Source organism: Acomys russatus, chromosome 12 (genome assembly GCF_903995435.1).
Source record: "Acomys russatus chromosome 12, mAcoRus1.1, whole genome shotgun sequence".
Classification (NCBI taxonomy): domain Eukaryota; kingdom Metazoa; phylum Chordata; class Mammalia; order Rodentia; family Muridae; genus Acomys; species Acomys russatus.
In genome coordinates, this window is record NC_067148.1 from 36,839,831 (window position 1) to 36,866,956 (window position 27,126).

General features: G+C 46.5%; 1 protein-coding gene across 1 annotated transcript; it reads right to left on the reverse strand.

The window, feature by feature from the left end:
* Positions 1 to 3,511: 3,511 nt before the first annotated feature.
* Positions 3,512 to 26,820, reverse strand: LOC127196478 (interferon-induced protein 75-like). Its single transcript, XM_051154226.1, has 12 exons — positions 26,737 to 26,820; positions 24,576 to 24,723; positions 22,574 to 22,742; positions 19,525 to 19,791; positions 17,191 to 17,268; positions 16,428 to 16,505; positions 14,116 to 14,193; positions 12,789 to 12,938; positions 10,369 to 10,449; positions 5,819 to 5,917; positions 5,242 to 5,384; positions 3,512 to 3,887 (listed from the first exon to the last, which is right to left on the reverse strand). The coding sequence occupies exons 2-12, from the start codon at positions 24,720 to 24,722 to the stop codon at positions 3,819 to 3,821; spliced, it is 1,359 nt and encodes a 452-aa protein (XP_051010183.1). The 5' UTR covers position 24,723; positions 26,737 to 26,820; the 3' UTR covers positions 3,512 to 3,818.
* Between the last annotated feature and the right edge of the window lie 306 nt (positions 26,821 to 27,126).

The window sequence follows — 27,126 nt, forward strand, 5'->3', positions numbered from 1 at the left end:
AGCGCCTTTAACTCTAAACCCAAATGACCATTTCTGACGGCCTGCCCTACTGTCTGTGTGCGAAAGCAGAAAGGGCCTAATGCAGGCATCATATGATCATGAAGTCACTGGAAAGGCTAGAGGAAACGGAAGTCAAGGACCCCATTGATTGGTGCCAAGGACAGACCACAGCAGCCGTGGACTGGAGGCCAAGTAGGTCAAGTAGCTGTAGGCTGTGGACACTCTTGACATTTGTTTGCCAGGAGAAACAGCATTGAGATGGCTTCTACCTCCTTCAATCTTCTATATGTTACCAACTCACTTGTAGTTGGTGGACCCTAACTGGCCTCTGAGACCCTAAAAGCAAAGGAGTCTGGGAAATGTAGTTCTTAGGTATAACTGATTTGGCAATGTGGGATGTTACTGCACAAGGGGAAGTGAGGACCAAATGAACCAACTCATGGGCCCCATTGTTACTATATTTAGTTTTACTTACAGATGATAATATCAGAAGTGACAGGCACACTGGACATTACATTCTCCACACTACGCAACCCATTTTACACTATGTCAAACCCTCACAGTTTTGTAATGTGGGCATAATTACTCTTGATTTACAAATGAGAAAAACTGAGGTTAAGAAAGAACTTACATGAGCCAAGGAGGCTCTAAATCTTGCAATTCTCATAACATTTTTGCTTGTTTTCTTTTTTAAAGATTTATTTATTTATCATATATACACAGTGTGTTGCCTGCATGTACACCAGAAGAGGGCACCAGATCTCATTATAGATGGTTGTGAGCCACCATATGGTTGCTGGGAATTGAACTCAGGACCTCAGGACCTCTGGAAGAGCAGCCAGTGCTCTTAACCTCCGAGCCATCTCTCTAGCCCTTGTTTTTTTGTTTTTGTTTTTGTTTTTGGCAAAAGGTAATCACTGTGTAGGAGTGCATGTGTGCACATGCATTTATGTGGCATGTGTGTTATGTATGGAGTGTGTGTGTGTGTCTAGACCAGAGGACAGCTTTTAGGACCTGGTTCTGACTTTTTCTTTTATGTAGGTTCCTTTATATGGTCATCAGACTTTAAATGCGAATATTTTACTTGCTGAGCCATCTTGCCAGCCCAGCCCTTTTATTTTTGGGAGCCAAACCAATTACTTAAGAGAGTCGGACCTTGACTCTCCACTTTGCTTTGGGTCTGGACACTGGGGGCGGGGCGACACATCTTCTTTCTTACCCATCACTCGTCAGGCTGTCCTGTCATCACAGAGCTTCTGTGTCACGTCTACACTCTTTTTTGGTGTCAAGTTCTCCTCCTCCCTGTCCCATCTTCTCCTCTCAGTCTGAGAGATCGGGTGCTTGTACACACTGGGCAGGCACTCTACCACCAAAGCACACTGTCAGTCCTCAGGTGCACGTCTCCCCTCTAGGTGTTTAGACTAAGTCGGCCCCTTTCTCCATCCCCAAACCTAAGAAACAAAGCTTCACCATTTTTTTTTCCAGGGCAGGCTCTAGATCTTATTCCCTTTGCCTAAGGCAGCATGTACTTAGCACTTAGCAGCACTTAGCACAGCACCTGCTGGACTTCATGATGATGAAACAGAGCCACCAACTGGGAAAAGGTGCCTCTCTACCCCCTTACACCACAAAAGCTGGGCTCTTTACATTGACATATTAAACACTTTGAAAATAAAGAACCTTTTAGGGCTGGAGAAATGGCTCAGCAGTTAAGAGTACACATGCTCCAGCAGAGGACCTATGGGTTCACTTCCCAACACTCACGTTAGGTTGTAACTCCAGCTGCAGAGGACCCGCCACCCTCTTCTGGACTCCCTGGGCACCTGCACCCAGGCCTTTGGTCCACAGGTCACTCAGTGGCCAGCTCTTCCCCAGGCCTTTCACTTTCTCAGGTGTAACCTTTACCTGGGTTCTCCTCCCCTGTATTCTGGAAGTATCCAGGAGCTGGTCTTTGGCTCACGAGTTGGATTTTTCCCCATCCCATCTCTCCACTTCCCTATCAGACTTCCTCTTCATTTCCTCCACGCGTGATCCTGATGCCGGAAAGTCACTTTTTAAAACCTGATTCTTCGCGGGTTTCTAGTTGTTTGCTCACAGTGACCAGTGAGGATGTAAGTGAGCACCCGTAGTTCCCTAAGTGCTGGGATTGCAGGTGTGAGCTTCCACCTGGCTTTGTCTCTCCTTCTTACATAGGCGCAGTCCTAATGGATGAGAACCCTGCCTTCATGGCCTCATTGTCCTCAGTTACCTCCTAAATGTCTCACCCCCAAACACCACGAGTCAGTGTTCTCAGCCTTCCTAATGCTGCAACCCTTGAATACAGTTTCTCATGTGTGGCGACCTTCAACCACGAAATTATTTTTGTTGCTACTTCCTAATTGTAATTTAGATACTGTTGTGGTTCATGATGCAAATATATGGTATTTCTGATGGTTTTAGGTGAACCCCAAGAAAAGGTTGTTTGACAGCCAAACGGGTCATGACCTACAGGTTGAGAAACACTGCCACTGTGACCTGTGTGACCGGGGAAGCAAGAGGTTGAGATGTGGCCAAACCCCAAGACCTCATCTTGAGACCAGCAGGAGTATAATGTCTGGGTGGATGCAGTCTTTTGACCCCCACTTCTGTCACCTTTGAGATAACCATGTAGCCTGGTGACCAGGTTTCAGGTTTCCTCCTAAGGACCTGTCCAGCTAGCACCTGGAATTCCTCTCCATGCAAATGAAGCTTTCCCAGCCCCTCAGCCCCAGTCAATGATGTACACTCACCCGAAAACCCCTCCCTACTTCCCCAAGGATCATGTTGACTTTATTCACCCCAGCAAAGGAGAGCTTGTCACCGGGAGAGCTGTATTCCTGAAAGAGATGTATCAGAGAAGGCTTTCTCCCCTCCCAGCATTCACCGCCAGACGGGGATCCTGATAACCCATCCACCTGGCTAAGTTTCAGTCCAGCATCTGTACACATTGGTACCTGGATGTCCCAAGGGAAGAAGCAGGACCCAGCCTCCAGAACAATAGAGCCTCAATTTTAACATAGGTCTTGGTAGGGAACATTAAGTTCATAGCAATGCCTATGGGATTTTATATGTATTTGTTTAAAAAAGTTTAGCCAATACATGTATCAATATATTTTATAATATCAATGAAATGTGGTAGCAACCACACACTAAGCATCCTTGATCCCAGTGTCTTTCAATCAGCATAAAAAGGATTTTTTTTTTTTTTTTTTTGGTTATAAGTGACACTGGAGGATCTTTGCTTTAAACTTTGAATGAAATTGGCCAAGGGCCAGGCCAGTTTCCTGGACAAGAAGGAGACACAGCATCGCCTCTGCTGGAAGTTCTCATTTAAAAGGAGCTCACAGGTGGGACCAAGGATGGAGAACACGTCTTAGAGCTAAGGCAGGCTGACAGTTAGTGGAGCTGACCAGTAGTGGCCCTTTGCCCTGGAGGGGGGGGGGTCTCTGCAGACAAGGGGTCACCTTACTCACAAGCAATAGGTGTGTGGCGTCATGTTTGCTTCTTGCACTAAAGCCGCCTCCTTCTGACACCTCTAGTTTGTACTCATTCTAATACCAACATCTTTTTCTAAGGCACACAGACAGCAACAGCTTTGTCTTTACTTTCCAGGATGCATGCACTTTTCCACGGCAAATCATCTGTGAACAAAGGCATCAGTGCAAGCATGTACCCCAGTGCTGGACCAGGTGTGATGAGTTGCCTTGCTCAAACAGGAAGGGTCTCAGAGCTGGGACACCCAGGGGCTCAAAGGCAAAGTTTAGACACGGAGAGCCTGCAACACAGCAGCTGAGCATGGGTCAGGAGTTCATCCACTGGTCACCCTTGTTTTGAGGTTTATTCTTGAAGGTACAGGGCAAAAGTCCTTTCTGAAAGAGAAGAGGTTGACAAGTGAAGGTTATTCTGGAAGCTCTGCTTTTGTGGATATTGATACCAACCCCCTTTTACCTGCACCTAAATATCAGACTAGGTATAAAACTCACAGTGTGAGGAGAGAAATGAGCTTCTCCTAATGGCTTCCTTTTAAAATGTTCCCTTAATGATAAAGTAACTTTCCCCTTTACTTAAACCCAAGACCTAGGTTCTCCTTTCTCAGTTCGTCCCCCACTTTCTCTTTTCATTCTTCCTCTCCAGGTAAAATCCTTACATGTGATGTTTGAGGTTTATTTATAAAAACAAACAAACAAAAAACAAACCCCACTTTACTTATTATTATGGAGGTAAGCAGGAGCCACACTGCACATGTGGAGGTCAGAGGTCAGAGGGCAACTCTGTGCAGTCAGTTCTCTTTTTCCACATTTGGGGGGCTGAACTCAGCTTTCGAGGCTCACACGGAATGCACCTTTACCTACTGTGCCATCTCACTGGCCTCCTTTTATGAGGCAGGGGAGCTGTGCAACTGGGGAAGCTGGCCCAGAGCAAGAGTGAGGTCAAGGCATGTCCAAATCCCCAAAATCTCTTGGCAGGAGTAGGACTGCTCTCCCCACCCCCCCTCCAGCCTGTATGTCTCTGGTGCATGTAGCCTTACTGCCCCCATGCCCCACCTCTGTAAAGTCATGCCCAGCAAGCACCTGCAATTCCTTTTCATGCAAATAAGGCATTCTCAACACCCTGGCCCCAGCCAATAATGTACACTCACCCATTCCCCCCACCCCCAATTAAATGAGCTGTCTCACTGAAGCTGTCTCCTGAGAAGTCTGTTTCTAAAGCACTCACCACCACAAAGCAAATATGGGGCAGCACCCTGTGAGAATGGTTTGCATATTATTAGGAGGCCCTGTCCAGGAATTTCAACAACTCATACCTTCTGCAATTGGAACTGGTTAGAAAGGGAGTGCCACAAAGGCGTTGAAGTGGCTGTGAAAAAAACGGCTCACTGGGTCCACAGGAACTGGGCCTTCTGTAAAGTCTTAACAGACTGGGGACTCGGGGAAATTTTTTGCCTGCGGTTAGCTTCCTTCCACTCTACCACTCAGCCTTACCAGGCTAAGCTTCTTAAAAACTTGGCCTGCATTAAAATTCTCAGCCCACTTCGTTTGCACTTAGATCGTCATCGTGTGCCTCTATCTTCCTAACTTCCTTACCTACAACTGTTTCTGGTTGAACATCTGGCTATCTGTAAGTCATGATATTGTCTCAATGGGAGTTTGTCTACATTTTTGCTACGGAAACACCACTCACTCTTCCGAGATTTGAACCCATCCCCTTTGGCCATTATAATACCTCCTCCAGGAATCGTAACGTCTTTGCCTTGCAATGTATAGCCTTCTTCCAGTCTTTTGACTTGCTCCTTTCTCCTTGCATTAAAAACTCCTTTGGAGTGAGCCAAGCTCCTGCCTCATTCTGAATGCACTTTTCCGAGGATCCTGTAAGAAAAAGACAGGCCATTCCAGGGCACACCTGGATCTTCTGGGAATTTTCCACAAACTTTTGAGCTTTGCCATTATGACTTTCCATCTTCCCAGGTCAAGAGGGGATTCCTCAGGATTGGGAGCAGAAATTGAAGAATTGGGGTTCCTCTCTCTCAGCTTCAGGGGACCATAATCTCTACAGGCCTTTGAGGGAATAGGTCAGAGTCTGCATGTAGCAGACTGTACATGTAGCGAGGACAGGGTCCACATCACCTTCTATGGAAAAGTCTGCAAACTCCCTCTTGGGAAGCCTTTTTATTGTTGTTGCTTTTCCCCTGCGGTCTGGCTAGCAAGGTCTGTTTCCTGGTAAGTTACACAAAGGACATTCTTTTCCCTTCCAGCCCACCCCATCATCCAGGGACCGGAACATGAGTGGAGCAAGCACTCACCTTGTTTCAGTTTCTCCTTGAACAAAATCCCTTTGGCCTTACCACAGGTCACAGGAAGCGCAGGAGAGAGAAAATCTGCAGTGTCATCCTTGGGCTTTTCTAGAAGCATGAGAACAAACGGACTTGGATAAGTGAAGTGGTTAGCACTGAGCGATAATATCCATCCTTATCACCTGCTGTCACTTTACAACTCTGGGCCCATGCAGGATGAAGCCGCAAACTGCACCTGGAAAGATTTGGCAGCTCAGAACCTCAGAGCAGGGATCTCAGGTTAAGATTCAAAAGAAACACTCGTGAAAGGGTTTAAAATAGCTGTTGGTAGTTCTTGCTTCCTTCCCCTCCAACCTCACTGGGGAAGAGTTCATGCAGGGCTGTCTCCTGGGGACAGAGGAACAAAATGTCTGTGTTGAGTTAGGGGCCCATGTAAGATAAAAACATTGGACCCAGCTCCTTCTAGCCTCTAACACCAAAATAGTAAAAGAAAACACACACACACACACACACACACACACACACACACACACACACACACACACGTCATTATTGGGAAAAGGAAAGAATAATGTTGAGGTGAAGATGCTAATTATCATTAATTACTTTGGAAAGATGGAGCCAGGAGTGTCACACTGCGGGAGGAGGGGCTCGTGGGATCTGAGGGCATGGATTATCTCAAAGAGCCCCAAAGGATGTCCAGCTTAGGAGGAACCAGGCTGGCATCCAGGTTAGCCATGTGGATAAGGGTGCGGACTGGCTTGCCCCACCACCTGAGTCTGGGCTCCATGCAAATATGGTACGGTAGATGAGAACACGGAGCCAGAGGTGGACTCTTGGCTCTGCGGTTCCCTAGAAGGGTCAATCAAGTCCTTATCCAGTTTGAGTGGGAGGTTTGGTGCTCTCAGCTCTGTGATTTGAATGAGAGACAGAGTCACAGGTAACCCTGAATTACTATTTATAAACCCTAGAGGGTGGGCAGATTAGCACAGTGTGGGGATCTCCCACGGTTCTCTGTCTCCATGGAAACATCTTTGCTAACTTCCTATGGTAAACATAGCTCTAAAGAAGACAGATGTCCTGCATATGCTCGTAACAGATGAAGGGGCAGTGGGGGCTTGGGGGTGCTGTGGGCAGCAAGCTAACATGCAGGGTCAGGCCACAAGCATCACTTCCTCTTTTACCTGTTGCAGGTACTCAGGGCCTTTAGTCTTGAGGACTTCTAAAGTACCTTACTGTTAAGAGCAGTCTCCTGGTGAGTCCTCACTGGTACTGAGTTTGGCTTAGCCTCATTTGCCCATTTCAGCAAGAGGCCTTTAATGATGGAACCTGAGGGCCAGCCTGTGTGTCAGTATCATCCAGCCCTACTCTAAGGGAGCAGCAGCAGCCAGTTTAGACTCTCATCAGTGTGAGCAAACAACCGGGAGCCTGCAAGTAAGCAATTAAAGATAAAAAACAATTTCCTGAAGCGACAAGCATCTATGGAGGAAGCCTATTAGGGAAGGGAGGGGAACAGCGGAACGGAAAAAAACCTAATTAGCAGCCCAAAGACCAGCTCCTGTTACTTCCAGAACACACGGAGATCCACAGCTAATGTGTATCTGAGAAAATGAAATGTCTAGGGCAGATCTGTGCACTTCGTGACCTGTGGACCAATGGCCTGGGTGACGGTGAAGGGTGGAGGTGGGGTGGCTGGAGACTTCTAAACAGAATCAAGAACACCAAGAGTTGCATCATTCATTCTCACAAAAAGAAGGCCGGGACCACCCACTTAATAGATGGGCAGAAGCTCAGACACGGGGACAGTGAGCAACAGTGACAGTGTGTGAGGGAGCTGGCCCTGGGATGCGGATGGGGTGTGTGGCACCTCCTAGGTTGCCCATGTTCCCGTGGATAGGCCCACACCCAGTACTAATTAGACTCAGTGAGATACCAAGATGGAAGGGGCGTGTGCTAGGCCTGGAAATCGGGGAAAGGTGTAGGAGGAAAGAGGAGGTGGGCTTGATCAAAGCAGATTGTATATCCACATGACTTTTTTTGTTTTGTTTTGTTTTGAGACAGGGACTCTCTGTTTAACAGTCCTGGCTATCCTGGAACTCACTTGTTATGTAGACCAGGCTGGCCTCAAGCTCATAGAGATCTGCCTGCCTCTGCATGTATGACATTTAAAAAAATATTTATTTATTTATTGTTTATAGAGTATTCTGCTTGAATGTGTGCCTGCAGGCCAGAAGAGGGCACTAGGTCTCATTGTAGATGGTTGTGAGCCACCATGTGGTTGCTGGGAATTGAACTCAGGACCTTTGGAAGAGCAGCCAGTGCTCTTAACCTCTGAGCCATCTCCCCAGCCCATCTATGACATTTTTAAGGGATAAAGAAAATATTATTTTGATAAAATCCAAAATGGCACAGAGGGACTCCTAATAGCACAAGCACCCTAGACCAACCCGGAAGTTGCAGCCCAGGGTGGAAGCCAAGCTGAAGGACAAAGGTACGCATGGGTCTGGGTTCCTGTTTCATCAAATGTTTCACTAAAAAAGACTAAAGAGGCACCTGCGATTTTTCACTTCCTTCATTGTAAAAAACAAAGCATTCGGAAGCACCCAAGTGGATTTTTACCTTATATGAGTCTTTTCCCTTTTAATTGAGTTCCATCATGACGATTGAATGACAACATGAAGGGCCAGTGCCCTCTTGTCCAGACCTCAGCTGAAGAAGGCCCCTGAGAAACAATCGGCGGTGTGTGCGCAGTACAGGGTCAGTCCAGCAGAGGGCAGCATAGGCCCTGGTATGGGCCTTCATAGTGCTCTGATAAGGATAGAGGCACAGAGGCGCGGATACAGGACAGAAAGCAAGACTTGAGGTAGCTCTCTGACTTCAAATGCCACTCTCACAGTAAACAGGAGGCACACAGACAAGTAACCAAATCTCAGAAAGAGCCAAGAGGAATATCTCCAGGGTTCCCTGGGGCAAGTCACATTCCTAGGACCTCTGCCCCTGTCCCGGACAGAGGATCTTTCCGTGTGAAGGTGATAATTGATTTAAGGTGGTTTCTACTGGTGTGGAGCAGGAAGATGGGATCTGTTTTGGGTGTGTCTGAGGGAGGAGGCCCTGGGGAGGGAAGGGGAAGGAGGCGGTGGTGGTGGTGGGGGGCATAGGGGAAGGGGAAAGCGCACGGTAGTCTGACCTCCATAGCGACTGGTCTGCAGCCTATCTTATAAAAAGGCAATTGTAAGGAAAACCAACCTGAGGAATTGGAATTCGCAAAGCAGTGAGGTGCTGGCTGCTACTGGGAACTAGGAGAGTGCTTGTGCTCCATGAAGGCACAGAACAGAAGAAAGTTCCCAGGGATCTGAAAGACCTGGGCTCTGAGAGTTAAAAAAAAAAAAAAAAGAGAGACAGAGAGTGGGTAAAGGGAGGAGAGAGAGACGGTGGAGGCAAAACAGAAAACTGCAGAGCTCTGGAGGTGCTCATCTCTTACCGAGCGCAGTAGTTTTTTGTGCACCAGAGATGTGTGGGGCCGAGAGTTGGCTCTGCTGCTAACAGTGCTTGCCATGTAAGCCTGGCAACCAGTGTCTGATTTCAGGAGACCAAATAAAGGTGCAAGCGGAGAGCGGACTCCATGAAAGTCATCCTCTGACTCCACATGCACGCTTCGGCACACGCGTCCTTTCGCAGTGCTGCAGGTTGCCCATACATAGTGCTATGTCTGTATGTCCGTATGTTTGTTTTGTGTGTTTTGTTTTGCTTGCTGTGTCCCACGATCATGCCTGCTGCTCTTGGAGGCCGGAAGAGGCCATTGGATCCCCTAGAGCTGGAGTTAAAGATGGTTGTGAGCCACCATGTGAATGTTGGGAATTGAACCTGGGTCCTCTGGAAGAACAGTCAGTGCTCCTAACCTCTGAGCAATCTCTCCAGAGACTGGATTTCTAAAAAAACGACCCTGACTCACAACTGGACATTTTCAGCACAGGGCAAGCAAGGCTCTCAAACACAGGTTCTCAACAATGGGACAAACACTGACCTTTCAGGAGGGGAAAAAAAAAAAAGATAAACCTCACATACAAATCAAAAAACCGAAAAAACTGAAACCAAACCAAACCAAAAACAACCCTCTCCCCTAAAAGAAAGACAGGCTTGGTGGCACACACCTTTAATCTCAGCAGAGGTAGAGGCAGGTAGATTTCTGTGAGTTCAAGGCCAGCCTGATCTACAGAGTGAGTTCCAGAAAAGCCAGGACTGTGACAGAAAGAAACCCTGTCTCAAAAAACAAAAATCCTAAAAAACAAAACAAATTAAAAAATCTCTCTCTCTCTCTCTCTCTCTCACACACACACACACACACACACACACACACACACACGGAGCCCATGCATGGCTATACATTAGTAATCTTAAGCCATCATGAGAAGGTTGTGGCGAGGCAGTAAATCCCTAACTGGCTCCTTAGGGCAGCGGCCATGAAAAGTAAAGGGCAGTGAATCCTGGCTTAGAGAGTGCAGCTCTGGCTGTGGGCTCCTGCAGTCTGCATTCTGGGACCCACAGTGCCCCATCCTTACTGTGTCTGGTTCTTGGTGGTATGCTGTGCCTCTTCTGAGGCCTCCTTCTACTGTTTGTCTTTGAAGCCTCATTGCTGAGCTCTAGAAGAAAAAAGAAGAAAGAAACACTGTTCCTTGCACATGGCAGCTCCATAAGGCAGCTCCTGACCCTGGAAGGCCTGCCATCCTTCAGAGCTGAGGACTGCAGACTCCAGGCCACCTCCTCTCCCAAGGGTGAGAAAGTGAGAAGTAAATACGAAATACTTCTGCCACATCTCGAAATCCCACTTGCCCCAAGAAAAATATGTAAGTGCCTGTGAACTATATAGTTCAACACTTTCCAAATGTCTGAGACTTAAAATCTTATAGGAGTAGGTGATCCATCTGAGACAGGGAGGCAGGTGTGGAGGCTCACACCTTTAATCCCAGGACTTGGTGGCAGAGGCAGGTGGATCTCTCTGGGTTCGAGGCCAGCCAGGGCTACATTAAAAAAAAAAGTAAGATGGCTAATGTCTTTTGTTTGTTTGCTTTTGGGGGGCATGTATGGGTCTTACTATGTAGTTCTTTTTTGTTTGGTTTTGGTTTATTTGTTTGTTTCAATTAAAGGCATGTGCCACCACACCTGGCTTTTCTCTCTTGCTCTTTTAAACATTTATATTTTATTTTATTTTACGTGCATTGGCATTTTGCCTGCATGCGTGTCTGTGTGAGGGTATTAGATCCCCTGCAACTGGAGTTACAGACAGTTGTAAATTACCATGTAGATGCTGGGATTTGAACCTGGGTCCTTTGGGAGAGCAGCCAGTGCTCTTAACCACTGAACCATCTCCCCTGCAGGCCCTACTATGTAGTTCTCACTGGCTTGGAGTTGAATATATACACCTGGCTGTCCTCAAAGAGATTGAACTCAAACAGATCCACCTGCCTCTGTCTCCCAAGTGCTATGATTAAAGGCGTGGGATAGCACACGGGCTGGTGTTGACACATTTTATTTTAACAGAACTACAGTGTCAGAGATGTAGATTCAGAGTCTAGATTATAACTAATGGTGCTGGTTAGGAGCATGCACTGCTCTTACAGAGGACTGGAGATTTTCTCCCTATCCTCAGCCATAGCCACTCATCACAGATGTGCAGGTTCAGAAACAACTATAAGAATCTACCTGTCTCTCCTGAGGCCTGACATTGCCGAGACCTGCAGGAACACAGATTGACATGTATCGTCTAATTTTGTCTTTGCTTCAGAAATACATTTTTATACAGTTATGTGACCAATTTATTTCACTTTAAACAAAGATTTATAAATTATTATTTTTTAATTATGAATAATATGCAAATAGGTAGACATAAACAACATAGCCATAGACTTTGGGATGTTCTAAGCAATCCCTAAGGTGGTGAGGTCTAAAGGGTTGAGGCTCTCTGCCTCAGGTCTCGGCTGAGGTGACCTGCAGCTGTGATCATATCTGTTCCTTTAACACAAATTCCTCAGCAGCAGTAGATGTTGCCTTTCCTTAACCCCCCTCACACCCCATCCACATTCTCTGAGCTTCTCTCTCTAAATATTGAGTTCATGTTGTAGAGGAATGTTAATTCAGAACATGGCTGTCCTGGCAAGAGATCACATCCAAAGACCTTCTAGGTCTGTGTAATCCGGCTGGAATACAAACACGTCTTTAATACAGGAGACAGAGGCAAGCAGATCTGAGTTCAAGGCCAGCCTGGAATAGAGCAAGTATCAGGTAAAGAAAAGCTTAGATCCAAGCATGGTGATATATGCTTTTTTTAATCCCAAACAATGATGGTAAAGTTAGTTTGTAGACGGAAACACCCATGTTTGAAAGTGATGTCTAATTGAGTGGCAGAAAAAGTGACAAATCAGAGAAGATTTGACAGAACACAATACACCCAACACTCATGAGAAGAGAGAGGAAAGGGAAGCTACTTAAGGGGCAATGCAGAGAGAGAAAGAGGAGGAGGCAGTTTTACCGTGACAGTAATAGAGAAACAGGTTGCAGATAGAGAACTCATGTGAAGACTGAATGAGGCAGAGAATGAGAAGATTGCTGAAGTTAGTTTGAAGACAAGTAGAGCAATTCAGGGGCCAAGAGAGAAGCCAAATTGAATAAGTCAGCTGGGAGAGGAGTTTGAGCCAGTACAGCTGAATTGAACCAGGCAGCCCAGAAGTCAGTAGAAAAAGAAAGGGTGAGCTTATTAAGCAGTAAGTCTCAGAGACAGAAAACATCCTAGGCCTAGGTTAGATTGCATGGAGCCTACGCGCTTCCTTAGTAGGCAGACAGAGGCAGTAAGCCTCCGAGACAACAACTGAGCCAGGAGAATAAAAGTTCCTTTTACACCATATATCTCCTTACCCTAGCACCAGCTCTAAGAGACCCTCCCATACTAAACCTTTCAATGGCAGCCCCCCCCCCCCGGCCTTACCCTGTGATCTGGGTGTCTGGGCACATTTCCTCCTTGCTTTCCGAGTACTGGTCACCTCCTTCAAGTTCCTGGTTGAGTCATTCTTCCTCAGAGTCTTCTGAACCAACACTTTGAGCTTCTTTTGGACTCTATGTCCAGGTGAGGCCACCCCTGGGCCAAGACAGACTCGTGAATGGCTTAAATGGAGGACCCCAGTGTATCTTTTCCTTCCTTCCCAGGCTCCCCATCGACCCTCCTTCCAGATCTCTGTACCTCTGTGCCTCACTTTTATTTTATTTTATTATGCATCATGCTTTCTCCCCCCCAAATCATGTTTTCACCCCAGGTTAGTCATGAATTAACTAGATAGCTGGGCAGTGGTGGTGCACCCCTTTAATCTCAGCACTTGGGGGGAGGGCAGAGGCAGGCCGATCTCTGTGAGTTTGAGGCCAGCCTGGTCTACAGAGCTAGTTCCAGGATAGCCAGGGCCACATAGATAAACCATGTCTTGAAAAACAAGCAAGCAAAAGTACCCTGATAACTATGGAGGAATTGGGGGTAAGGTTGGGGGAGCCTGCTCTCTGATTCCTGCTACTAAGACTCCTGAACCACAAGGTGACCCTGTGGGAGCAGAATGGCAAAGGCCTGGGATCCTTCAGGCAGGAGGGAAGGGCCTTCCATGTAGTACCCTTGTATAGACAGACAACATCCAAAGGTCCCCAGGCACCTCTTCTGGGCAAAGTGTATAGAAGCACAAAAGAGACAGGCATAGTGCTTGCCTTGAAGGCAGCTCCCAGGAGTGTCACTGGAGAGGGTGGTGAGGCCCCAGGGGCTCTGCTGTGACAGGACTGGCAGATTAGTGGCCTTCTGTGAAGGGAGGGAGGACATTCAGGGTACTTCTCACTGCTGGGACTTTGGGAGCTGGTGTCTACCGCACAGCTACACCCCACTGTCAGGAGGCCACCTCTCCTGAGCTCTTCTGGGGCTTGTCCCATGAATTGCCTCTCAGGGCTAGGACCCAAGCTCTTCTGCATTTTATCTCAAAGTAGCAAGGTTTGTTAACTCCCCTTTTAGTTCGGAAGGATGGTTGTCATCCTCATGTATATAGAGGGGAACCATATCCCTCTCCACCCTTCTTCGCCTTGGGCTGTAACCGGCCATCAGAACAGGATTCCAGCGTGCTCCAGCTCACTGTTTACTCAGAGGCAGAACTGGTCTCGAGAAATGTAAAACCAGATCAGGGCACTGCCCAGAGCTCCCGTGTGCCTTCCTATGGGGCTCAGAGCTCTCCACCCACTTCCCCACTGAATCTCCAGCCCTTCAGGAACTCCCTCCAGCACCCCTTTGCCCCTCATCTTACCTTCTGGGGGTCTTTTTTTCTTCTGTCTTTTGGGAGTTGACCAGATGTTTTTTCTTTTATTTTTGGCTAAGAAGAGAGAATACAAAATCTTTTATGGTCACATAGATCTTTCAATCTTTGTTATTTAAAAATTATATTTTCATTCATTAATCATGTGTGTATGCATGTGAGTGGTGTGTGTGTGTGTGTGTGTGTGTGTGTTTTAACCTTGATCCATCTCTCCAACCTCACCCCTAACCTTTTTAAAGGATCAGCTGGAAAAGAGAGATCAGAGATTGGACTATAAGGACAAACCTCAAGGATAAGAGTTAAAATGAGAATTCTTTGGATTAGTTATTAGGGAATTGAATGAGTCTTGGATAATGGTAGTACCTTATGGGTGGCTTTTGGACATGAGAAACCAAGAATTTGTGAAGGAAAAAAAAAATCACCAGATGTGAGGAGATAAAGACTTGAGCAGCTGGAGTATGGGGTGGGTCATCTGCTATCCATCATGCCTTGAAGGCATCCAGGACCGTGGCGGCGTGTGAGGTGGGAGAAGACAGGCTTAGGAGGCTTCCAGAAAGCAATGGGGAAGCCAATGGATGACAGTATTAGAGAGGTCACTGTGACCATCATCATCATCACCATCATCACAATGATTACATTTATTGGCATGTGGAGGTTGGGCACATGTACCATGGTACACACGCAGAGGTCAGGAGACAACTTGCATGAGTTGGGATTCAGGGATTGAATTCAGATCCTCAGGATTCGTGACTGGCACCTCTGGCTAATAAGCCGTCTTGTCAGGCCAATAACGCACTTCAATTGAATGGTGATACCTCAAAGGTGAAGACAAGAGAGCAAAAGGCAGGATAGGAAGTAGGTAGCCAGGTAGACAGACCTTCAACCTTCTTCCCACCATGATGTGTAAGTGAAGGATGACAGAGGTTGCCTGGACATGACCTGACAGGAAGCAGTCTCCTCCTGGGAGACTAATTATAGGTAGTGTAACAGACACGCTAAGCAGCTGTGGAATAGGAGTCCAGTGGTTTTGAGGGATGCTTGGTTCAATATGTCTGAGAGGTGGGACTCTGCTGGAGAAGGCTGAAGGCTGACTTCTCCGGATAGCCGGTTTGCGCTCCATCTACGAAGATGGACTCCCTTTCTTAGTGGGGGGTTTTCACTCCACCTGATCTGGTAATCCCAGATTTTGTAAGGGTTGTCACACAGTCCTAACAGAAAAATACAGGTCCCATCCCCATACTGAGATCCTAGCTTCCAGCAAATGACCCTTAATTGCACCTAGGGATCACTCCCTCACACATAGGACAATTAAGTACTGTTTTCTCCTTCTTGTGATAGGGTCCCCCTGTTACTGACTGTAAGTGAGGCTGCAACACTGTATGTAGATTAAGTATCCTGGCAACTTTAGCCCTAGAGAATCAGACATATTCACCCTCAAAATCCCTCCCCGCTGCCCAAGGTCTATAAATAAAGGCTGGCTGGCTGTGGGATGCTCGGGCTGACGCTCGAGTTCCTGCCCCTGCTCCTACTGTCTGGCTTGCCATTCCTCCACCACGATCACCTGAGACTCTGTTTAGTGTGTGTGTGTGTGTGTGTGTGTGTGTGTGTGTGTGTGTGTGTGTGTGTGTGTGAAACCTGCCACTGGACCTGGTGGTCAGGCAGCAATGATGGAACTGCCTTTGCAGCCTCTGGGGCCTGCTCAACCATAGTTGCTGATAGCTCTGTGCTGACCCCTGGTAAAGCACCTCCAGGCCTGTATCTCACCCTACCTGCTAGTGGGCTTTGGACAACCACCTGTTTCTGCTGCAGTGCTTGGCACAGTGGCTCAAAGAAGTGACTGTGACACTGGTGGGGCTCCCGAGTCTCCACTGCCTTTTGGGACTTGCAGTCTCATCTTAAAAAGAGCTAATTGTAACACCCAGTGTGGAAACTCATTTTCTACCTTCCCCCAGAGAGGCTGGGAACCTGGCTTAGTGGCCAGGCCACGAGCCTCACCCCTGAGCGCTCTAAACTGTCCCTGATCATGAGCGAGAAATGGGACCTTGAGGCCCATCCATTCTTGTCAGGAGGCAAGCAGCACCTGGACTGACCCGCCGGATGTGGGACTCAGGCCCCGCCACAGGACACAGAACTACATAAGTGCCTTCTTGTTACCTCTAATTTTTCACAAAGTCTTTGAGGAAGGTGCAATGAAAAGAAACTGCAGAGACACTGCAGTAGCAGGAATGGGTTTGCATCCTGGCTGCTAGGGTGTGACACAGCTGGAGGAACAGGGGAAAGGATGTCTGTACCTTTCATGTTTGCAGGAGTGCTGGCTGCTTCCTGGGGCACTTCCAGGTCATTTGCTGATAGAGAGTCATCTTTTACCACTAACAAAAGAAACAGAATCCACCTCAGAGCTCAGAATGGACTAAGGAGAAGGTGTAAAGGGAAGTCAGTCGAAGAACTCAAAAGAGTAAGGAACGAAGGTGGGGATCTCTCAGCCCACAGCATTCTGTCTTGATCTGACCACCTCGTTATTAAATTAAAAACTTTATGTGTATGAGTGTTTTGCCTGCATGTGTGTCTGTGTACCACATGCATGCCTCGTTCATGTAAAGCCCAGAAGAGGGCCCTTGGGACTGGAGTTACTGATGGTTATGAGCTACCACGTAGTTGCTGGGAATTGATGGTTATAAGCTACTAAGTGGTTGCTGGGAATTGAACTCAGGTCCTCTGGAAGAGCAGCCAGTGCTCTTAGCCATTGAGTTGCCTCTTCATCCCTGACCAACCCTGTCATTGTTACCAGTGCAACTGCCAACAGCAAATACATTATGAGATTCTGCTAGCTTTGATGCAATAAGAAAAACAAAGAGACTTGAAACTGTAACAGATAAAAAGACCTGTCTCCTTAAGGCTGTCTGTTGTTTACACAACACTATGAAAATATCTTAAATTCTGTCTGTGATCACTGTAGGAAGGAAAATCTTGGGTTACCGGTCTGGCTGCCAGGGAGGAGAGTGGATGGTGTAAATGCCCAGAAAAGGAGGAACACTAAAGCCAAATGCAGATTACCTGACACAGGGCCTGAGGGACTGGGGGGTGTCTCCCGAGAGTCTTCCTTATCTTTTCTCTGGTGATGCCTGGAGGACACTAGGCAGAGGAAAAAGAATGGAGGCTTAGCTGGGTGGTGGTGGCATGCCTCTACTGCCAGCACTCGGGAGGCAGAGGCAGGCGGATCTCTGAGTTTGAGGGTAGCCTGCTCTACAAAGTGAGTCCAGGACAGCCATGGCTACACAGAAAAACTCTGTTTTGAAAAAATGAGAGAGAGAGAGAGAGAGAGAGAGAGAGAGAGAGAGAGAGAGAGAGAGAGAGAGAGAGAATATTGAGGCTTTCAGGATGAGCAAGTCGGAATCAGAATGGTAGAGAACAGATGTGACTTCAACCAGCAAGGAAGGCAGGTGACCAGAAGGTGGGTGATCAGGGTCAGGTAGGGCACAGAAAGGACAGTAACCAGTTGGTTACTCCTAATTAGCAACTCATTAGTTTAATAACAGGATTTCTTCTACCTTTTTTGTAAACGTAGATGATGAAATCTTCCATTGTCACCAGCTTTCTGATTATGTTAAACGTATTTAAATGGCAGGAATCAGAGGAGTGGAGGAAATGTTACTGAGTTCAATAGGACTCCTTTATTCTCTGCCCTGGAGAGCAAGGGATCCACAATACATATCTTTGACAATGTCAGCAATATGTTCAGCTATAGTTAATGTAATGAAACTTTATTATAGTGATGGTTTGGGGGAGGCAAGTGACATTAAGTCTGGAAGCTCAATTAGGTCCAATAGACCTTTAAATTTTTAATGGTATTTTCTTTTCTTTCTTTTTTCCTTCTTTCTTTTTGTCTTGTTTTGTTTTTTGAGACAGGATTTCTGTGTAACAGCTCTAGGTGTCCTGGAACTCACTCTGTAGACCAGGCTGGCCTCAAACTCACAGAGATCCGCTTGCCGCTACCTCCCAAGTGCTGGGATTAAAGGCGTACCCCACCAGCACCCAGCCAGTATTTTCTAATAATGTTAATAACATACATATATTTTAGAACCTAATTCATCTAAGGATAAATATAGGGGTTGGTGGGTTAGCTCAGGGACAGAGTGCTTGTCCAGCATGCCAGAGGCCCTCAGTTCTACTCTTAACACACTACAAAATAAAAAGGAACAAATAAGGCTAAGACTCAAAGGCTTCTGTAGTCAGGGAAGAATTACCACTGTAAGTGTGTAACAAGACAGAGAGAGAGAGAGAGAGAGAGAGAGAGAGAGAGAGAGAGAGAGAGAGAGAGACAGACAGACAGACAGAGACAGACAGAGATAGAGAGAGACAGAGACAGAGATGGAGACAGAGACAGAGACAGAGACAGAGACAGAGACTGACTGTATATACCATGGACTGACCTAGGAGCCTTGCATTTACCAGGGAAGTCATCTCCCACTGAGCTACACCCCAGACCCACACACCAGTTCTGATGGTTGGTTACCTTTGCTCTGGGAGCCTATGAACAGCTCTGTCTGCTTCTCTCCCCTTCTCATGCCTGTGGTTCTAACCACAGCCTCTCATTTGGCATGTGCATAGTCTCCCTCCACAGCCCAGTTGGTGATACCTTGTACAGTGCCAGGGGAAGGGCTAGGCATCCTTTCCGAATTTTCTTCCTTATTGGTTGTAGCTGTTAAATCGTTACTGGCAGCTGAAGGCAAAGGGAATATAAAGGTTATAAGGAAAGAGAGTGAATGGCTTAAAAGAGTGGTTCTCAACCTGTGGGTCAAGATCCCCACGACAAACTTCTATCTCCAAAAAACTGCATTATGAGCCAGGCGTGGTGGCTCACACCTTTAATCCCAGCACTAGTGAGGCAGAGGCAAGGGGATCGATGTGAGTTCGAGGCCAGCCTGGTCTACAAAGTGAGCCTAGGACAGTCAAGGCTACACAGAGAAACCCTGTCTCAAAAAACAAACAAAACAAAAAATTACATTATGATTCATAACAGTAGCAAAATTATGAAAGCTATGAAATAGCAACAAAAATAATTTTATGGTTGGGGATCACTACAACATGAGGAGCTGCTAAAGAGTCGCAGCACTAGGAAGGTTGAGAACCGCTGGCCTAAAGGTGCAGGGAAGGTGAAGGAATAAGGTCAAGGGCAGAGGTTGGAGTGTCCAAGTACAGGAGGAAGGTGCTCTGGGATCTGGGCCTGCCTGGCCACTGGCAATGCTCGTGATTTTCTTAGAAAGGGTTGTGTGTAGGTATGTAGGTGCATAGAAAAGAACAGATCAATAAAAGACAGTAAGTTGGGATTCTAATCGACAGGGAGCAAGCATTCTTGGTACAAATTGTAGGACAAGATCTGTTTCTTGCCTGGAGTGGTTTTTTCTTCCTGAATGAAGCCAGGGAGTGGTACTGCTGGGTGAGAAAGGCTGTGCTTCTCATCCAGGGTCTCAGTGATTTGCTGTGAGGATGCTCTGGGGTTGCAGGCTCTTGTTGCAGAGGACAGGTGACCTGGTGGAGGTAGCTGGGGTGGCGGCAGGGGTGGCAGAGCCTGGAGGGAGCACCCTTCTGCTGGGTCGCTTGGGACTTCAACTAGGGTCTGTGTGGTTGTGTTCCTCCTTTCATAGGCAGCAGCAACTGGAATTCACAAAGGAGCATACATCAGGAGCCTGAAGATTCAGAAGTTATCCAGCAGACAGGATCGCCTAGTGCATTTTTACCCATAGGACCAGAGGCAGAGTTACTGATTTTCTCCCCGTGCATGGAACAGGTTTGTCACCACAAGTGTCCCTTCCAACTTTTATTTCATTTGGACACTCAGTGCTATTTAGTCCCCAATCTATCACCAAAAATGGACTGACCATATACAAACCTACTATTATAGAAGCTCCCTAAAATATATATGCATATAAATGGAATTATCAAGTATCCTCCAGAACCTGCTGGCAAAACCCTATTGCTAAAGGCACCGTATACTTATGCCACTGAACATGAAGAAATCAAGCTGTTGCTCAACCAGAAGCTTCATCCACTCATAGTGATGGAAGGTTCTATACACACTACCAGAGCTGAAAAGTTGTCATCAATCTCACCCAGCTAGGAATGCTGTGATAATGACCTGCCTACTTGATACACCCACTGGTGCAATAGTGGCACAAATGTCATGGGAGTGACCAACCAGTAAGGACTATTCTATGAAACAGGACCCACACTCAACATTGTTAATGTGGCCAAGGATCTAAGACTAGATAGGTCATGGGCTCTAGAGTGTTAATGTGGCCAAGAATCTAAGACTAGATAGGTCATGGGCTCTAGAGTGTTAATGTGGCCAAGGATCTAAGACTAGATAGGTCATGGGCTCTAGAGTGTTAATGTGGCCAAGGATCTAAGACTAGATAGGTCATGGGCTCTAGAGTGTTAATGTGGCCAAGGATCTAAGACTAGATAGGTCATGGGCTCTAGAGTAAAACCTACTACAATTAATCTTCTAAATGAATGTAGCAACAAAATGACTCCTAATGATTTTTTTTTTTGATATACCCATTGTGATGGCTATTCTTGGTTGTCAACTTGACTATGTCTGGAATTAACCAAAACTCAAGTGGCTGGGTACAATTGTGAGGGATTTTTTTTTTTTCTTAATTAAATCATTTGAAGCAGGAAGACTCATCCTAAATTTAGATCTCTTGAGGTGGGAAGATCCACCTTTAATCTGGGTCACTTCTTCTGCTGGTAACCTATATAAAGGTTCACTCCTAACAGAGAAGCTATTCACAATTAATGTTTGACAAAAAAGGGAAAACCAGTTCTCTGCAATGGAGGGACACTGGGTATGAGCCACACTCCAGGGAAGGCCCATGTGCAGGAATAGTTAACCAGCACAAAATGGACTCCATGTTTTTTGTTGGTTTGGCTTGATTTGGGTTTTTTAAGAGAGGAAAAACTATGAAGTGTGGGGGGGGGGTCTGAGAGGAGTTGAGGGAGGAGAGAGAGAATATGACCAAATATATGGACATTTTTTTGAAAAACTGACAGCAAAAATAAATAAGTAAATAATAAATAAATAAATGGGGAGAAAGCTAAGCACATGTGGATTTTAACACATAAAATTGGGTATTTTGTACCCAAGGATTTAATTTTCTGCAATTTTGGTTTCATAAAACTTGGTCAGTTGTGTGAATGTTCTAATTTAACAAAGGTCTCTAATATTTATTATTATTATTTTATAATTTATTTGTTTATTATTATTATTTTAATAAATAAACATATCTCCCTGGACCAAATGAAACAAAACTTCCTTACCAGGGTATATTGGGACTTGGTCTTGTGGTCTCTCCTCACTCCTGCAGGTTCTGTTGAAACCCTGTCATCTGGCCACATCACTGTGAACACCCTATGATCTTCCTTCCCAGCCTAACACCAGGCACATGGCTTTCCACGTGCTAATCCCTTGAACAGATTGGGGCTGGTTTCTATTAAGATTGCTCTTTGTCATTTATTTCAGAAGTAAAGACACCTCGACCCATGAGGCCCCCCAAAACTCTTTTCTCATTATAAGTTAATTGTCTTGGGCATTTTGTGACAGAGATAGAAATGTGACTACCACACAGGCCCTTCCTGTCTCAGTGGACTCCATGCTCCATTCTTTCTCTCAACCCCCTTCTCTACATGCCCATCTCCCCCGTCTTTGTGAGCTCCCCTATTCCCTAGCTTTACACGCTGCCTCCTTGCTGGCTTTGTGGAAATAGTGGTTACCGTATTAGGCTCTTGTGTTGGGAAATCCACATAGGAGTCCCCAGTTCTACTTCTAACATGGAGGACTGGGGGAGTTACCTCTGAATTTTGCATTCCTTGCCAAGAGCAGCTAACAATAATGTCACGGATTGTTTTAAGGACACGTGAGATGATCATACAAAATGTGTGGGGACAAGCACACTGTCACAAAGAGATAGACATTGGGTCCACTCTCTCTCTAGAGCTCCTTTTCTTTCATATCGGGTCTCTGACATTCCTCTTTCCTAGAGATGGCCCAGTACATTATATTTTCAAGATAGGAATGAGGGACCATGTCCATAATTTGGAAAGAGGGCTGAAACAGAATGATTACATCTCAGGCCAGCCTGGGCTACATCATGAGACTCTGCCGCAAACAAACAAAGTTATACCAACACTGAAATTCTTTAATTAGCTGCAACAACAAAAAAAAAAAAATCTGTGTCCTATAGGAATTCACTTTGGGGAAACTGAGGTCAGAGTCAGCAAGGGCTAGCCCTCCAGCTGCTTTTATGACTGACTGTGGGCTATACCTTTACACAGGAAATGCAGGCACCGGAAGACACATTGGATACAAGCCCAGGCTTTTAGTGTAGCAACATTGCACGTGTAAAAATTATCAGAGGGGGAAAAAAACCCACATTACCATTTTTGAAGCTTCTGAAAATTGCTTCCATGCTGGGGTATTCACGTAGGTTGACACGGCTGAACAATGTCTGCAGCAGTGACATGTGAAAAGTCTTCTCCAGATTGGTGAGAACCTTGTGCACCACTTTGGACAGAGGGACCATATTTTGACAGGCTTTTAGAGATTCCTTCAGAGAGTGGTGGAGCGTAGGGTTAGTTTGAATGATTATTCATTGAGCTGACAGCTCGATATCTGTGCTTCTCTAGATTGTAAGAAACCTACTTTGGTCTGCACAGGACTCACTTTGTAGACCAAGCTGGCTTTGAACTCAGAGAGATCTGCCTGCCTCTGCCTCCCGAGTGCTGGGATCAAAGGCATGCACCACCATGCCCAGCAAATCTAGATTGACCTCCACCTGCACCATAGCATATGCCCTCCTCCACCCCCAAATAAATAAGTGATTGTAATTGGGAAAAAGAATGAAGAAGCCAGGCTTGGTGGCACACACTTTTAATTTCAGCATTTAGGAGATAGGCAGTCAGATCTCTAATGTTTTCTATTTGAGGCCAGCCTGGTCTACAAAGTGAGTTTCAGGACAGTCAAGGCTACACAGAGAAATCCTGTCTCGAGCAAAATGAAACAAAAAGCAAAATTTATGAAAAAAAATATTTTTTTAATTTTGGAGAAAATTTAGTAGAAGATATACTAAATCTTTTCAAAACAGAAGGCACAGGAGGAGAGGACAAACTGCAAAATCCTTCCAACGAGCATCTGACAGACCTGTTAGTTAATCCTTGTGTGCCCACCACCAGATAGACACGGTGATGGGACAGGTGGGCCCCTGCCCAGGTGGACCCATGCCCAGGCGGGCCCCTGCCCATGTGAGACAGACCCTGCCCAGGTGGAGAACGAGAGAGCATCCATCCCTGAAAAGAAAGTCAATAAATAGGCAGTTGCAACTGAGAAGTGTCATAAGGAAAGCACAAGTTGTTACGGGGAAACTCTGAGCATCTCTGTGAGATGAGTGGGTACCCTCTGAGCAATGCAGTGTGGGCTGTGATCTGATGGAGGAGATGTGTCAAGATGTGGAAAAGGCTGCTGCAACTTTCCAGAACCTTGAATTCCAAAACACAAACAAGCCAACACTAAACTGGTATGAAAAAGGCACCACATTTGTGCATATAGCCATATCCTCCAGTGCCTGCCTTACATCAGAATGAACTGGGGACTCTGCAAGATGATGTATCAGATAAAGGCACTTGCTGCCAAGCTTGGTAACCCCGAGTTTAATCTCCGGGACCCACATGGCAGAAACAGAGAACCAACTCCCGTATGTTATCTTCAGACCTCCACACACACGCCAAGGCATATGTGCACACACACTCATACAGTCACACAGCACAACAAACGTCATGTTTTAGACTAACCTGGCAGCCACGTGTTCTTAGACATTGGGACAATGCCTGTGCTAGGTCGAGCGGCATCTTCGTTCCAAATAAGATACAACGTTTGGAGCCTGTGAGTGTGAACTTATTTGGCAAAAGATCTTTGCAGATCTCGGTAGAGGATGCCGAGACTATGCTGGGTTAGAGCAGTTCCTAAACACACATGTTCTTATCAAAGGAAGGAAAAGGAGAAAACAGAAGAGCGAAGACGGAAAAGCACTGCAGTGGACTATTGGTCTAAGCACTCCAAAAGCTGCCAGCAACCACCAGAAGCTTAACAGAAGCAAGAAGAAGATCTGTTTTAGAACTTCTAGAAAAAGTCAATCCATCAACACCTCGATTTGGGCCTTCTGGCCTCCCGAACTTCTGGTTCCGGTTTGTGGTCCTTTGCTCTGGGAGCACTAAGACAGCCCCATGACACCCTTTCTCCCAATCATCCCTTCCTGCAATAATGATCTTGGTCAAGTTGGGCTTTTCCATGTTCTAGAAGCCACGGTGGGTTGTGGTCAGGGAGCTCAATAATGGCACATACTTATCGAGGACTTGGTTGTCTTGTGGGGGTCCCCAGGCCTCACCTTGTACATGTTCTCAGTGGTGAAGGAGTTGTCTCGGAGAGCTTCGAAGAAGGGGAACGGCTTGTTGATGGCATAGGCGATGTCCAGTTTCGTGTATCTGAAGTGCTGGAGGAGGGCCTCTTCCAAGGCCCTGGTCACAGTGAACATCCTAGGGAAAGAAGTAGGGCAACACGTAAATAAAACCAGGAAGATGGTGAAACATAGAACTGGTTAAGGTCACCACGTGGCTTTATGAACCCATTTCATTCTTCAGGGCCTGTATCTTCCTATGGGACGTTCATAGAAATTGTCTGCTTCCAGACCACGAGAAAATAACCAGTCAGTTTTAACAGGAAGAAAACATCCAGGTGACAGTCTGGCAAACTGTTGTAAGAATGAAAGTCCCCATAAATGGTGCAATCATCTAGGGGCGCTTTTGTTGTTGGATGGCACCACCAGGGAAGGAGCGAGGACCTGTGCATCTTAGGTGAGTGCCCCATCACTGAGCTACATCCCCAGCTAACACTCAAGGTTTTGTTTGTGTGTTTAAACGCAAAGCAAGCAAAGATCTCCCCTTTCATCTTTTGCTAAGTAAAATATCAAACTCTAATTAGTAAGTATTTCCAGAAGAAAGTGACAAGTCAGTCCATCCTGTCCCTTTCTCCTTATTTCTAAATTCCTTAAACTTGGCAGGAAAAACTTGAGGAAAAAGAAGAAGAATTCACAGCAGGACTGTAAAACAGGAAGATGTGCCATGGACAGTCCTCAGTCCTGAGGAAGTCCTGGAAGACAGAAGACAGGTGGGAGAGAAAGCTGGTGATGATATGCATGCAGGGGGTGGAGGGGAGAGCGCAGTACATGCTCTGGGCTCTGTTTAGGATGATTTACTATACTTTACCATATAGCAGCACTCAGATGGAGACAGTTGACAGCTTTCTCATTTGCCACCTGCCACAGTTTCCAAAGGATGAAAGTCAGACCAGGAGAGGTGAAGCAACTAGCCCAAGGAAACCAGTACACACCAGAATGTGTCTGTCTCTAGTATTTTGTTTCTTCTCACTGTGCAAGACGCTGTATCTCAAACCCAGGGAAATGGCACATACCTTTAATCCCAGCACTGGAGGTAGAGACAGGTGGACCTCAGAGAATTTGAGGCCCTGTTTGGTTTATCTACATAGTAACTTCCAAGACAGCCAGAGCTACATAGTGAAATCCTGTCTTGGAAAGAAAAAAAAAAAAAAAAAAAGATAGTGTATCTCAGATGCTTGCATTCAGGTTTTTATTATGTTAAGGGGCCTGACATGTTAGGAAAAGGCAAGCATCCATTAGGAAAAACAACACCCCAAATGAGCAATCAATAACTACTTGGTTACACTGAATACATATTTTTTTGTTTTGTTTTTGTTTTTCGAGACAGGGTTTCTCTGTGTAGCCTTGGCTGTCCTGGACTCCCTTTGTAGACCAGGCTGGCCTCAAACTCATAGTGATCGCCTGCCTCTGCCTCTCAAGTGCTGGGATTAAAGGAGTGCATCACTACCACGACCATCCCTGAATACATAATTAAGTTGGGGAAAGTGGGAGGGGCTTGACAGTGCATATTCATATCAAAGTGACGAAGAGAGAAATCAATAGCTACAATCCCCAATACGGTAGAAATGTAAGCCAGTTCAAGTGTTCTGTGGTTCATTTGGTAATCGGTGTCGCAAGCTCTAAAATATGAATTCCCTTAAATTTAATGCACAGGAATGTATTTCAAGAAATGGCCATAAATTAAAAAATAAAAGCATGCAAAGACTATTTGTACACGCTAGGTAGAAGTAAGGATGCTAAGTTACTTCTCTTTCTCAATAGCTCCATAAGTTGGCAAGCGCCTAGTGGATGATGAAGGCACTGCCCACCATGGGTGCATTCCACGTCCAACCTTGGGAACATACACTGGACACTCTACCCAAAAGCCTCTAACTTTCAGGAAAAAGAATTGCGTGTATCGGCTTCCACCGCACTCCCCTCCTTCTCCCTTATCCTTTCCTTCCCCGTCCCCCCAACCCACTCACGAAGGTCCTAGGCACCCTGGAAAACAGTACATTGCGGAGGAGAACCCGAGGACTCTAAGGTCCAGCAGATAAAAGCTGACCCCAAGGACGAAGATCCCACGTTGCAGAGCCCAAGAGCAGAACCGCACCTGGCTGCCTGGCTGCCACCAGTCTCTCTCTCAGGTTCCCCGGAGATTCCTTAAGGAGATCTTGGACCCAGCTGGATAAAAGCCCCCTAGCCACGCTGTGGCCACCTTGGACAGACCCGAGGGGAGAGGCTTCAGAAAAAAGAAAACCGAAACCGAAAGTGATCTCCGTACACTGAGCAGGAAGCGCTACTTCCCGCTCAACCCCCCTGCCCCCGCGCCCTCACCCCCCCCCCCCTCGCCCGGGTTGGGTGGTGAGCTGGTGAGGCGCCCCAGCTTGGTTAGCCTTTTGGGTTGCAGAGGCTCTGCTGCAAATCCAGATCCCGCAGGAGAGAAGGGACAGGCAGGGAAGGCTAAGGACAGGCACTGAAGATCAAGGGAACCGGGCTAACA

Coding starts and splice junctions, on each gene's coding strand:
- LOC127196478 (XM_051154226.1), bottom strand. CDS start 24,722: ATGTTCACTGTGACCAGGGCCTTGGAAGAGGCCCTCCTCCAGCACTTC. Junction 19,792..22,573: donor TTTCAGAAGCTTCAAAAATG/GTAATGTGGGTT, acceptor TGTGAATTCCAG/TTGCTGCTGCCTATGAAAGG. Junction 5,918..10,368: donor ACCACCAAGAACCAGACACA/GTAAGGATGGGG, acceptor TCATGCTTCTAG/AAAAGCCCAAGGATGACACT.